The sequence below is a fragment of the Bos grunniens genome, chromosome 4, assembly GCF_055505025.1.
Source record: "Bos grunniens cultivar Pamir isolate PY7600 chromosome 4, Bosgru_T2T1.0, whole genome shotgun sequence".
NCBI classification, from domain to species: domain Eukaryota; kingdom Metazoa; phylum Chordata; class Mammalia; order Artiodactyla; family Bovidae; genus Bos; species Bos grunniens.
In genome coordinates, this window is record NC_141168.1 from 39,322,681 (window position 1) to 39,336,018 (window position 13,338).

Genomic DNA, 13,338 nt, shown 5'->3' on the forward strand with positions numbered 1-13,338 from the left:
TTGCTCTTTACAGCATCGGACCTTGCTTCTATCACCAGTCATATCCACAGCTGGGTATTGCTTTTGCTTTGCCTCCATCCCTTCATTCTTTCTGGAGTTATTTCTCCACTTATCTCCAGTAGCATATTGGGCACCTACTGACCTGGGGAGTTTCTCTTTCAGTATCCTATCATTTTGCCTTTTCATACTGTTTATGGGGTTCTCAAGGCAAGAATACTGAAGTGGTTTGCCATTCCCTTCTCCAGTGGACCACATTTTGTCAGATCTCTCCATCAACCCATCTTGGGTTGCCCCATGGGCATGGCTTAGTTTCATTGAGTTAGACAAGGCTGTGGACAAAGCGCCCTTACAAATAGCTGTGAAAAGAAGAGAAGCGAAAAGCAAAGGAGAAAAGGAAAGATATAAACATCTGAATGCAGAGTTCCAAAGAATAGCAAGAAGAGATAAGAAAGCCGTCTTCAGCAATCAATGCAAAGAAATAGAGGAAAACAACAGAATGGGAAAGACTAGAGATCTCTTCAAGAAAATCAGAGATACCAAAGGAACATTTCATGCAAACATGGGCTCGATAAAGGACAGAAATGGTATGGACCTAACAGAAGCAGAAGATATTAAGAAGAGGTGGCAAGAATACTCAGAAGAACTGTACAAAAAAGATCTTCATGACCCAGATAATCCCGATGGTGTGATCACTGACCTAGAGCCAGACATCCTGGAATGTGAAGTCAAGTGGGCCTTAGAAAGCATCACTACGAACAAAGCTAGTGGAGGTGATAGAATTCCAGTTGAGCTATTCCAAATCCTGAAAGATGATGCTGTGAAAGTGCTGCACTCAATATGCCAGCAAATTTGGAAAACTCATCAGTGGCCACAGGACTGGAAAAGGTCAGTTTTCATTCCAATCCCAAAGAAAGGCAATGCCAAAGAATGCTCAAACTACCGCACAATTGCACTCATCTCACACACTAGTAAAGTAATGCTCAAAATTCTCCAAGCCAGGCTTCAGCAATATGTGAATCATGAACTTCCTGATGTTCAAGCTGGTTTTAGAAAAGGCAGAGGAAACAGAGATCAAATTGCCAACATCCGCTGGATCATGGAAAAAGCAAGAGAGTTCCAGAAAAACATCTATTTCTGCTTTATTGACTATGCCAAAGCCTTTGACTGTGTGGATCACAATAAACTGTGGACAATTCTTCAAGAGATGGGAATACCAGACCACCTGATCTGCCTCTTGAGAAATCTGTATGCAGGTCAGGAAGCAACAGTTAGAACTGGACATGGAACAGCAGACTGGTTCCAAATAGAAAAGGAGTATGTCGAGGCTGTATATTGTCACCCTGTTTATTTAACTTCTACGCAGAGTACATCATGAGAAACGCTGGACTGGAAGAAACACAAGCTGGAATCAAGATTGCCGGGAGAAATATCAATAACCTCAGATATGCAGATGACACCACCCTTATGGCAGAAAGTGAAGAGGAACTAAAAAGCCTCTTGATGAAAGTGAAAGTGGAGAGTGAAAAAGTTGGCTTAAAGCTCAACATTCAGAAAACGAAGATCATGGCATCTGGTCCCATCACTTCATGGGAAATAGATGGGGAAACAGTGGAAACAGTGTCAGACTTTATTTTTCTGGGCTCCAAAATCACTGCAGATGGTGACTGCAGCCATGAAATTAAAAGATGATTACTCCTTGGAAGGAAAGTTATGACCAACCTAGATAGCATATTCAAAAGCAGAGACATTACTTTGCCAACAAAGGTTTGTCTAGTCAAGGCTATGGTTTTCCCTGTGGTCATGTATGGATGTGAGAGTTGGACTGTGAAGAAGGCTGAGCACTGAAGAATTGATGCTTTTAACTGTGGTGTTGGAGAAGACTCTTGAGAGTCCCTCGGACTGCAAGGAGATCCAACCAGTCCATTCTGAAGGAGATCAGCCCTGGGATTTCTTTGGAAGGAATGATGCTAAAGCTGAAACTCCAGTGCTTTGGCCACCTCATGCGAAGAGTTGACTCATTGGAAAAGACTTTGATGCTGGGAGGGTTTGGGGGCAAGAGGAGAAGGGGACGACAGAGGATGAGATGGCTGGATGGCATCACTGACTTGATGGACATGAGTCTGAGTGAACTCCAGGAGTTGGTGATGGACAGGGAGGCCTGGCGTGCTGCGCTTCATGGGGTTGCAAAGAGTCGGACACGACTGAGCAACTGATCTGATCTGATCTGATCTGAACCCCGCCAAACTCTAAAAGGCTTAGAGAATCATTTTTATCTTTACTACTTAAAGAGACATCCCTGGGAGGGTTCCCTAGCACTTCACAGCAAGTATCCTAAGTTCTTCTAGACATCTCCTTCTCTTCAGAATGACCTATTGGAAGCTGTTGAAAACAAATCAAATCATAAACATTTTTTTCTGACATATGTATCTGTCTACTCACTTCTCCCAGGCTGTCCCTTCCCTTTCCATCTGTTCCTCCTGTTTTATTTGCAGTTGGTCTGTAAAATAGGGTTCCGTTCCCTTTTTGTGTTTAAAATAGGCTCATCACATTCACCATCTAACACTGCCCCCGGTTCCCACCCTCCCACATCTCGCACTCGCACGTTTTCTTCTTTTCTGTGATAATTAGAATGCCCTTCAAGTACCTATGATGGTGTTTTGCTGGTTGTCCCCTGGAATGGATGACTTTCCCTGATTCGCACGAAGGGCTTCCCTTTGGTCGGTCTTCTTCTGGAAGAAAGCCTCATCACCTACATGGTGAAGTTTCAGGGGTCTCATGGGTTTGTGGGCATTCATATTCTGTAGTTTACAACTGTCATTTGCTCCATGAGTTCCTGGTTCAGCCACTTGTTATCCCTGAGTTATTCTCTTCAGGCTCATTAAAGAGGCCTCAACCCTGAAGCTTTTTTCTCTGGCTTCCTGACTTTTGGTTGTGAATCCTATAACTATAAATTGATTACTTATAAAGTCTCTAAGTTGGTACTGTTTTCTACCCTTCAATGTTCCAGTCTACACTAGTGGTCTTTCTCCTAAATGACTTTTGATTAGCAACACATTGCATATACTAAGTTCATATTAAAAAATTTGTTTATCACAAATAAATTTTATAGTAAGAACTAAGGTGAGGGTAAGATCTGTAATGTGTGAGGAATATGCTTTCCTTTTACCCAGTGTAAGAAGCCTTGTCATGAAAGAAGGCTTATTTGTAGGTCTTCTTTGATCAGTTTTGGGGAAAAATATGTATGGAAGCTTAAGATCTGGAAATTGATTTCTTTAAAATGATTCATTGATTTCTTACGAAAGTCTTAACGTATCTCCGTTTGATGACTGCTGCTAGCAGTGAAGCAACTTACCCCTGAAATGGAACTCTAACTGGTTGGCTTGGACGCTCTACATTCGCTTAGAGGAGACTACCATTTTTCTTCTGCCCATGCCTCATTTCTTCATTGGTCAGGAAAGGCTAGATGGGGCTGTGGTACAAATTAGCTCACAGTCACTGCAGTAGGACCATAGAAGCCTGGAGGACCTAATGGGATGTTTTTAAGGATTAGGGCTGGAATTAAGCTTATATTGCTTCTGTTTATGTGTGATTGGCCAGACCCCAGGCATTTGGCCCCAATCTAATTGCAAGAGAAACTGGGAAGTGAGAAGAGCAGAGGGATTAGGGATTAGCACCCATTGGTACTTTGGTTGTGTAATGCTTTACCTATCATTTGGTAGCCCTTTATTTCTAGTCTTTTTGCATTTTTTCTTCAAGTTTTCATTAAAATAGTAGCATCCAGCCATTTTAAAACCTCTTTGATTGCAAATCCCACAGTAATAGCCAAGTCCTTGCAAGGGAAGGGCAGTTCTGAAGAAACTGAGTGTCAATGAAGCATGAATTATAAACGATTATACGTTCTTACCCATCTTTCTATTGTTTTCTGTGTGCTTAGTCACTTAGTTGTGTCTGACTCTTTGTGACCCCATGGATGGTAGCCTGCCAGGCTCCTCTGTCCATAGCATTTTCCAAGCAAAAATACTGGAGTGGGTTGCCATTTCCTCCTCCAGGGAGTCTTCCCAACCCAGGAATCGAACCCATGTCTCCTGCGGCTCCTGCACTGCAGGTGTAGACTTTACCGCTGAACCGAATTGTCTCTAAATGTCTCATAACTTGAGTGTCACTTCCACACTATCTTTTTACCACTCAAAAATTTTAGTTTCCCTGGAATGTTTTCCAGTGGATTCTGATTTTCCAAGTACTCTGAACCCCTAAAATTTCCTGCCAAATTATACTATTAGGAACAGAGAATTCCTTCAAGACTCAACCTGTGCTAGAAAGAAAATATCCTGCTAACTTTTCTAAATAAAGCTTGGAAGAGATATCCATCTACTGGCTCACTCCTAAGTTCTGGTAATTAAGTTCTCTGTAAAAATATCAAATCAAGAAAGCCTTCTGATGTATATCACATGTTGTATTTGATAGTGATATTCGATCAGTTTGTTTTAGGACTTGACTTTTTTGTTTAATGTCTCAGTAGTTGGCTAGTACAGTGGGAGAGGGATGTCATGGTTGCTGCCACACAAATGAGCCACTTGTGTGGGCATCTGTCAATTATATCCACACTGGTGTTCAAATTTATTTGTGTCATGGAAACCTAGGGCCAAATACCAGAGGAGTCCTAGAAGCAACTCTGGCAAGCATAAATTTGATGGCAGCTTCACTATAATTATATTTCTTTGCATGGTTACTCAGCTATATCAACATAATAGCTTTCCATCCTAGAGGCCAAATAAGATAGAGCGATATACAAGCTGCTCACTATATCTCAACAAATTACGTTATAAAGGATGCTCTTTTCAACTGTTTTTCACCCTGAAATCAGTCTATTCTGGTCTTTCATAAGGAAACAAAATATGGCTGTAGATATCTTTTTAAAGTATAGAATATTGAGAATAATATTATTTTCTGTTCCTTAATCATGAGTCATGTGATTGCTTTCAAATCTGGATTATTTACTTAATAGGTATTGGGACTGTATATTACATTGGTGATGATGATGATAACAACAATTGTTGGTATTAGTGAGCATTTACTATATGCCAGGAGAAGGAAATGGCAACCCACTCCAGTATTCTTGCTTGGAGAATCCCAGGGACAGAGGGGCCTAGTGGGCTGCTGTCTATGGGGTCGCACAGAGTCGGACTGAAGCGACTTAGCAGCAGCAGCAGCAGCAGGAAGTGTACTTTGTGTGTGCCTGTGTGCTAAGTCGGTTCAGTCATATCTGACTCTTTGCGTCCCCATGGACTATAGCCTGCCAGGCCCTTCTGTCCATGAGATTCTCCAGGCAAGAATACCGCAAGGTTGCCATGCCCTCCTCCAGGAGATCTTCCCAACCCAGATATCAAACCCAAGTCTCTTATGTCTCCTGCATTGGCAGGCGGGTTCTTCACCACTGACACCACTGGGAAGCCCCCATATAACATTTCACTTAATCTTTGCAAACTCTATGATGTAGGTGTTTCAAATGAGGAAATTGAAACAGAGAAATGTTTACCTTGGTCAAGGTCATTAGGATAGTAAATAGTGAAGCAGAGAATTAAATTCAGTCTCTAAGGTTTATGCTCTTACCTGTTTAAAACTCATTAATTGATTATGACTTAAATATGCTTTAGGGGATTCCCTGGTGGCTCAGACGGTAAAGCGTCTGCCTGCAATGCGGGAGACCCGGGTTCAATCCCCGAGTCGGGAATATCCCCTGGAGAAGGAAATGGCAACCCATTCTAGTACTCTTGCCTAGAAAATTCCATGGATGGAGGAGCTTGGTGGGCTACAGTCCATGGGGTCGCAAAGAATCGGACATGACTGAGCGACTTCACTTTCACTTTAAATATGCTTTAGAAGTTCTTTTTGGTTATCTTCGCAGATCATAAAAGTAAAATGCTATTGGCTGATGTTAAATGAATTCATTTAAAAGTTTTTGCATCATTAAATAAAATTTTACTAATTTATTACGGTTGTGAGTTGACCTTGGTAGTGAAATATAGACTTCTCTTTATAGATTTATGATGAGAAGAGATTTATGAATTGAAGAGATCTCTAAATATATTTCCTGTATCATTTGAAGTAAAACAGGGGCTCCCAAAGAGATGAGTACAGAAGACTCATATTTTTGGAGTCTTATGGACAATAATTGCTTGTCAGTTCATTCCTAATGATATCAAAATATCTTCTCATATTTAAGATCTTTTTCTATGTTTTACTTTCTCTAAAATATCTTGTTTCTCTCTCAATTTGTTCTTCATGTTTTCACTTTTTCTTTTTTCCCCCTGATTTAAGGATTAAGCAAAATTACAGAAATAAGTAACTTAGCTAGTGAAAGTGTTCCATAAATTCTTACCCCAAGACTTAGCCAAGAGTAGAACATTATGAATGCTCCAGGTACCAACATTATTATTAATATTATTATGTATGTTTACAAACATAGGCTCATATTACACATTCTATTCTACAGCTTGAATTTTTAAAATTATTTATTTATTTGGCTGTGGCACTGGGAGTGTCTAGTTGTGGCACAGTTGCTTTGCAGCATGTAGGATCTTAGTTCCCTGATCAGGAATTGAACCTGGTTCCCCTGCATTGCAAGGTGAATTCTCAACCACTGGACCACCAGGCAAGTCCCTGATTTATTTTTTAACTTAGGAATATATCTTGGTCGACTGTATATGTCAGGGTATGTTGATCTGTCTCATTTTTTCTTAACATCGGCATGGTATTTTTTTATATGGATGTGCCAGTGCTTATTTAACATTTCACATGTTGGTGGATTTTTGCATTGTTTTGAATATTTTGCTTCAGTATTTAAAAAACAGTGAGACAATTCACAGTAGAAGATACATAAATGGCCTATTGTTACATGAAGAGATTTTGAATAGCATTAATCATCAAAGGAATGCAAATTGAAGCCTCAGAGAAACATCATATACCCATTAGAATGGGTAACATTAAAAAGATTAACAAGGGACTTCTCTGGTAGTCCAGTGGGTAAGACTCAGGTCCCAATGCAAGAGACTGGTTTGATTCCTGGTCAGGGAACTAGATCCTGCATGCTGCAAGGAAGATTGAAGAGCCTATGTGCTGCAACTGAGACCCAATGCAGCCAAATAAATAAATTTAAAAAAGGTTAACAATACTTAGTGTTTCGAGGATGTGGAGCTTCTAGAACTCACATGTACTGCTGTACAGTCACTTTGGAAATCTGGCAGTTTCTTAGAACGTTAAGCATAACCTTACCATATTACCCAGCCATTCCACTAGGTATTTCGTCAAATGAAAACATGTCCAACAAAGACTTGTACATGCATGTTCATAGCAGCTTGATCCACTGGAACCTAAAACGAGCCTACTCAGTAGGTTAGAAAGAATAAAGAAAAACGTATATCCATGAACAGGATAGTACTTATACAAATTCAACAACATGGATGAGTCTCAATATCATTATGCTGAATGGAAGAAGCCACACAAAAAAGGGTGTATGCTATATTATTTTAGTTAATATTTTAGAAAATGCTGATTAAACTGTAGTGATAGAAAGCAGATCAGTGGTTGCCTGAGGTTGGGAATGGAGGGAAAGGTAGTTTGCAAAGGGCAGGTGGAAACTTTCAGGTGATGGAAAGTTCTATTTGTGAGTTTGGAAAATGTGTAATGACATGTATCCATCATTATGGTATCATACAGAGTATTTTCAGTGTCCTAAAAATCCTGTGCTCAGCCTCTCTGACCCTCTCTCCTCCAACTTTTTATTTTTCATTAGGCAAATGATTTTACGTGTAGCTTTGGACTTTATTAAATGGGGAATAATCTGGTGTTAGAGGCTTTAAAATTTTTACAGATTCATAAATTGGATTGGTCAAGGGTTCTGTGTTATACACAGTTCCCTTTAGTAATCTGAAGGAAAATATATTTATTTATTTGGTAGTAATAGAGAGTACTTTCAGAATATGAAGAATTCTGCATTCAGTTCAGTTCAGTCGCTCAGTCGTGTCTGACCCTTTGTGACCCTGTGAGCTGGAGCACGCCAGGCCTCCCTGTCCAACACCAACACCCGGAGCCCACCCAAACTTATGTCCGTTGAATCGGTGATGCCATCCAACCATCTCATCCTCTGTCATTCCCTTCTCCTCCTGCCCTCAATCTTTCCCAGCATCAGGGTCTTTTCAAATGAGTCAGCTCTTTGCATCAGGTAGCCAAATTATGCATTATTCCTTCCTAAAATTAGTAATCAATTATCTTCAAGTATTTTCTCTGTTTTGCCAGATACTGACAATGTGAAACCACTGGAGGGTGTAAAGATTCTGGATCTAACGAGGTGTGTATTGGTTTATCTATGTTTTGGTGATTGAGTTTTCCCCTTCTCTAAAAAAGCATTTGTTTCTTGGATTATAAGAAGGTGCTTGTAAGCTTATCATTGACATTTTGGAAAGACAAATTTCCTATAATTTCATTATTCTAAGGACAATCCACATAATATTTACACATTTCTTTCTAATCTGCGTATCTATGTATACTTTAAAAAAATGAAACCATATTGAAATTATAGGTTTATTCACATTTTACGCATTATGTTATATTTTGGCTGTTTTTCCCATGTCATTCAAAATTCAACAAAAATATACGATAATATTTTATTATATAGTTGTCACATAATTACTTAGTCATCCCCCAGTGTTTTTCTAGTATAAAGTAGACTCCTTGTATGTAAATCTTGGCCTTAGAAAATCTTTCAGTTTCTTCTTTAGGGTAGAATTATGGAAGTAGAATTATTGCATCAAAGGGAATATACTTTTTAAAGCTCTTGATACATATGGCCAATTCACTTTTATAACAGTTTTAATTCTTACTAGTATATATGAGCTTGTCTGTGTTGATGGACCATTAAGAAACAAATAAATATAAAAATCTTAAAGATGGTAATGAATTTATTTATCACTGTTAACATTGTAGAGTACTGGCGGGACCTTTTGCTACTATGAATTTAGGAGATCTTGGAGCAGAAGTTATAAAAGTGGAAAGACCAGGTAAAACTGTTCTCTTTAAAACATAGAAACAAGCTAATAAACAACCTATTTTTACAGATCATACTTTATGTTGATTAGCAAAATTAGTGTCAAGTAATAACATGCTTCTTCCTGTGTTTCTTGTGAATCTTTGGAGGGCAGGTATTGATGTCTGGTATTTATGATACAGTATGTAAGTGGGTGGACAGTAACTGACAGTATTGTGGTACTTGCTGTACATGTCTGATCTTTTGAAACAGATTTTTAGTAAGCATTTTCCAGAGGTAAAACTAGGTTCATATCCTAATTTTATTTCTAGGGCAAAATAGACAGGGATGATCTCCTTGAATCTATTCCCAAATTAATATTTTTATCTTTGGTGTTTCTACACTTTAAGGCCACTTTGTGCAATTTAAAAAGTATTGGCCTCTCTTCCCCTAGTCACCTTCAAAATTAACTTCTAAAACCTCAGGAACAGTACAGAGATTGAAGCCCTCAGTATGGCAGCACAATTGGCTGTAGTATGTATTAGGGTACAACTGAATCAGGTATTCCTGGTGGTCTTATGCACTTTAATTTCTGTTATATTGAGACTTAAGAGGATGAAGAAGAGATCTACTTAATAACACTTAGGGCAGGAATATCTGCATTTTTCCGTTTGTTTTCTCACTGTTTTACCTCTGCAGACATCTTCCTGTGCAGATCACTACTTCAAAGTTGCCAAATGTTAATTAAAATATTGACTTCTGAAATTCATTATCAGCAAAGTTATGAATGTTGTTCTGTTTCTAATTAACCTTAGCAAGTGTACATAATGTCATAATCTGATAGTATTTGACAGTACTTATGTATACGATGTTTCATAAGCATTTTTAATAAGATTTGTATTTTTAAATTTAGTATATAATAAAAAGATGTGTTTGAGTGTCAAAAAAAAAAAAAAGAAACAAGCTAATAAATATTTTTAATAGTTCTTTAAATATCCATGTACCTGTATGTGGGACGAGGAAAGAATAGAAATGAAATGATTATTTTTCTTCTCCATTCTTTATTTTCCTCTGAACCTATACTAAAGTTAGATCTCTTTCTTCTCTTTACATGCCAAGGGTTGAGCCCTAAGCTAGTTTCTGTAAGCCTCTATTAGAAACACTGGGGCTTCCCTGCTGGCTCAGACGGTTAAGAATCCGTTTGCAATGTGGGAGACCTGGGTTTGATCCCTGGGTTGCAAAGATCCGCAGGAGGAGGACATGGCAACCCACCCCAGTATTCTTGCCTGGAGCATCCCCATGGACAGAGGAGCCTGGTGGGTTACAGCACATGGGGTCACAAAGAGTTGGACATGACTGAGTGACTAAGCACACTGGTAAACTGACATGCAATATGATAACAGCGATGCTAATGACATTTAGTGCCGGGCACTGTTCTAAGCACTTTGCCTATATTAATTTATTCAATCTTTCCAACAACCTGTCACCTGCTATTATTCCTAGATTATAAATAAGGACACAGAGACCCAGAGAGATGAAGGGATTTGTCCACGGTCACACAGCTAGTAAGGAGTGTTGGGACATTCATCTCTGATCCTGGTCCTCTTGAGCCCACACAAGAATTGCTGCTGACACTGAGGTTAGAGTGAGCCTGGCCACTTCCCTCACTGCGGGATGAAAGGGAGCCAGGGACCAGGGGAAGGGAAGAGGGGAGAAATAGGTTGTAGAAGAAGGAGGAAGAAAAGGAATCAAAGTCCTTCCAAAAGAAACCCAAATACCCCAACCTAAGTCATTATTTTCTATTTCTAATAAAAGAAACATTTTCCTATTTCATACTTTTAAATATTTTGAAGAAAAAACACTGAAGCTAAGATGAATTCTTTACTTTTATGTTTTTCATCTGACAACTATCCTTTCTTCTCTTCCCTTTGTCCACCAAGTAAACCTATACTGGGTGCATAATTCTCACTCTTATTTGGTGCCTTCTCAACTCTTTGATGTTTAATTCATGTTGCTGTTGATGAAGCTACTTAGAAAAGTGTCGTATCATGTTCCCTTTCTCTCTAATAAGCACTTAAACCAGGAGTCCACGTTCTCTGCATCGTCTCATAAACAGCTTGTTTTGGAAGGTTTCAAAAATCAGCATTATTATTTATCTTTCAAGATCTGATGCTGGAACTTCCCTCGTGGTCTGATAGTCAGAATTCTGTGCTTCTACTGAAGGGGGCACTGGTTTGATCCCTGATCCAGGAACTAAGATTCCACATCCCATATGCCATGTACCATGGCAAAAAAAAAAAAAAAAATAAAAAAAAAAATTCTGATGCTCATGGATTTGGAACAGAATTCCCAAATCAATGAAAATGGTCCAGCCTTCTTGAATACTGTGCATGTTTCTATCAGACCCATAAGAGACTAGATTGCAATTACGTCAACATATGAATTCACTGTAAGTGATTAAATATTATAAAGTTGAATACCTGATCTGGAAGATTCAACTTTCTGCTAAATCTTCTTAGGAGGCCCAAGCAGTTAGCAGAAGATTCTGTGATCAGCATGAGGAATATTACATATTTTATATTACATTTTTCTGACCCTGCCTTTGTCAGGCTCCAGGTGATAGAAGAGCCTGGTAAATCCTGCTTTCCAGAAATAGTGCTTCGTTTATCCAGTCCGTGATATTTATTGCTTTTGGTCATTGCTGGATACATGCTGAATAACGTTCACTTTCTAGCTGAACATGTTTTTTTCTTTCTTTGTTTAACAGTTACCACAAAACTTCTAATTACCGCATTGCTGCCCAGTTTCAATGCCACATACTTTCTAATTTCAGCCATGGGGTCTTCCATTTACAGGCAGAACAGTCAATCTAATTTCTCTTGCTATTTCCCTTGGTCTCTAGGTTAAATATTTGTACAGTTGGCCCTTTGTGTCTTGTTGGTTGAGTCTGTGGACTTGTGAACTTTAATGATCTGTGTTTGGTAGAATTGGGGGTACTGTACCTGTGGGTATAGAGGGCCAGTTGTAGGACTTGAGCATCCGCCAATTTTGGAGTCCTCGTTGGTGCTGGAACCCTCGAGGATAATGAAGGAATGACTGTATTTTTATGAATTTTAGAAATCACTCTTCCCTATTTGCTTAGACCTGTTTCTCCTTTGTTATTTTTTCCCTTTCCACCCCAGGGGACCCTTTCCTTATTTAGAACTTTATTAAGTCCCATAGCTACACACTAGGCATCAAACTTTTTTCCTAGCAGGTGTTCATTGCTCTTTTCCTAACTAATTTCTCTCTTTCCTTTAACCCTTCTGCTCAGCACATTTTAATGTTCATATATTTTGTTTTTCTGAGATAATTATTCAACAGACATGAGGGTAAAGTGATTTGGCAGTATTTTCAAATTTTAGTAGAGAGTTAGTCTTTTTTAGTGTCCACTTCTCCACTTAAATTAAATTTGGTTGGTGGCTTAGACAGTAAAGAATCTGCCTGCAGTGCAGATCTGGGTTCGATCCCTGAGTTGGGAAGATCCCCTGGATGAGGGAATGGCTACCCACTCCAGTGTTCTTGCATGGAGAATTCCATGGACAGAGGAACCAGGCAGGCTACAGTCCATGGGGTCACAAAGAGTCAGACACAACTGAGCAACTAGCATTTTCACACTTCCACTTTCTCTAGTTTCTGAATTAAATTTGGCTGTAGTTTTCTGACTTGGGACTTAGATTGTTCTTACTTGAGTAATCAAAGAACATATCAAGCTTAAGTATGTTTTTTTCTCCTTTTTTTTGAGTTTGTTGGTGAGTGTAAACTGTGTGCTGACAGGGCCAGGCAGGTAACCTAAATGAATGAAGTAGGATGATGCCCTGTGTCTGCTCTGCAGACAGTGGTGCTTGTGACCTAGTAGGCACCCAATAAATCTTTTCTGAATGAATGAATATTTTCAAATATCATTTAAAAAAAGAAGTCTGAATTTTTATATACTGCTTCTGGATTTTGAAATCATGGCAGATAGTTAAAAACTTTAAATAGTGTGTGGGTCAAATAAAACATGTTTCTCAAATTGCTAGTTTTACAAGCTTGTGACCTTTAACCTTTCATGTGCCATTAGCACTCACTTTCTGCTTCTCTTAAACCCTGGTTTGTATACTAGAGATTATATACTAGGGATGGGCTTCCCTGGTGTCTCAGTGGTAAAGAGTCTACCACATGCAGGAGATGTGGGTTTGATCCCTGGGTTGGGAAGATCCCCTGGAGAAGGAAATGGTAACTTACTTCAGTATTCTTGCCTGGGAAATCCCATGAACAGAGGATCCTGATGGGCT

At 39.1% G+C, this 13,338-nt stretch overlaps 1 protein-coding gene across 29 annotated transcripts in view; it reads left to right on the forward strand.

The window, feature by feature from the left end:
* SUGCT (succinyl-CoA:glutarate-CoA transferase) overlaps positions 1-13,338 on the forward strand; it is a 784,651-nt gene that overhangs the window by 6,451 nt on the left and 764,862 nt on the right. For 25 of the 29 annotated variants that reach the window (XR_015162293.1, XR_015162297.1, XR_015162295.1 and 22 more), the window contains 2 exons: positions 8,296-8,347; positions 8,983-9,056. The exons of the other annotated variants lie outside the window; for them this stretch is intronic. Coding sequence is in view for 13 of the 25 variants with exons in the window: in XM_086396001.1 (XP_086252127.1) it covers positions 8,296-8,347; positions 8,983-9,056 (126 nt within the window). In the remaining 12 variants the exon portion in view is untranslated. Of the gene's footprint in view, positions 1-8,295; positions 8,348-8,982; positions 9,057-13,338 lie in introns of those variants that run through there. 29 annotated transcript variants of the gene reach the window in all.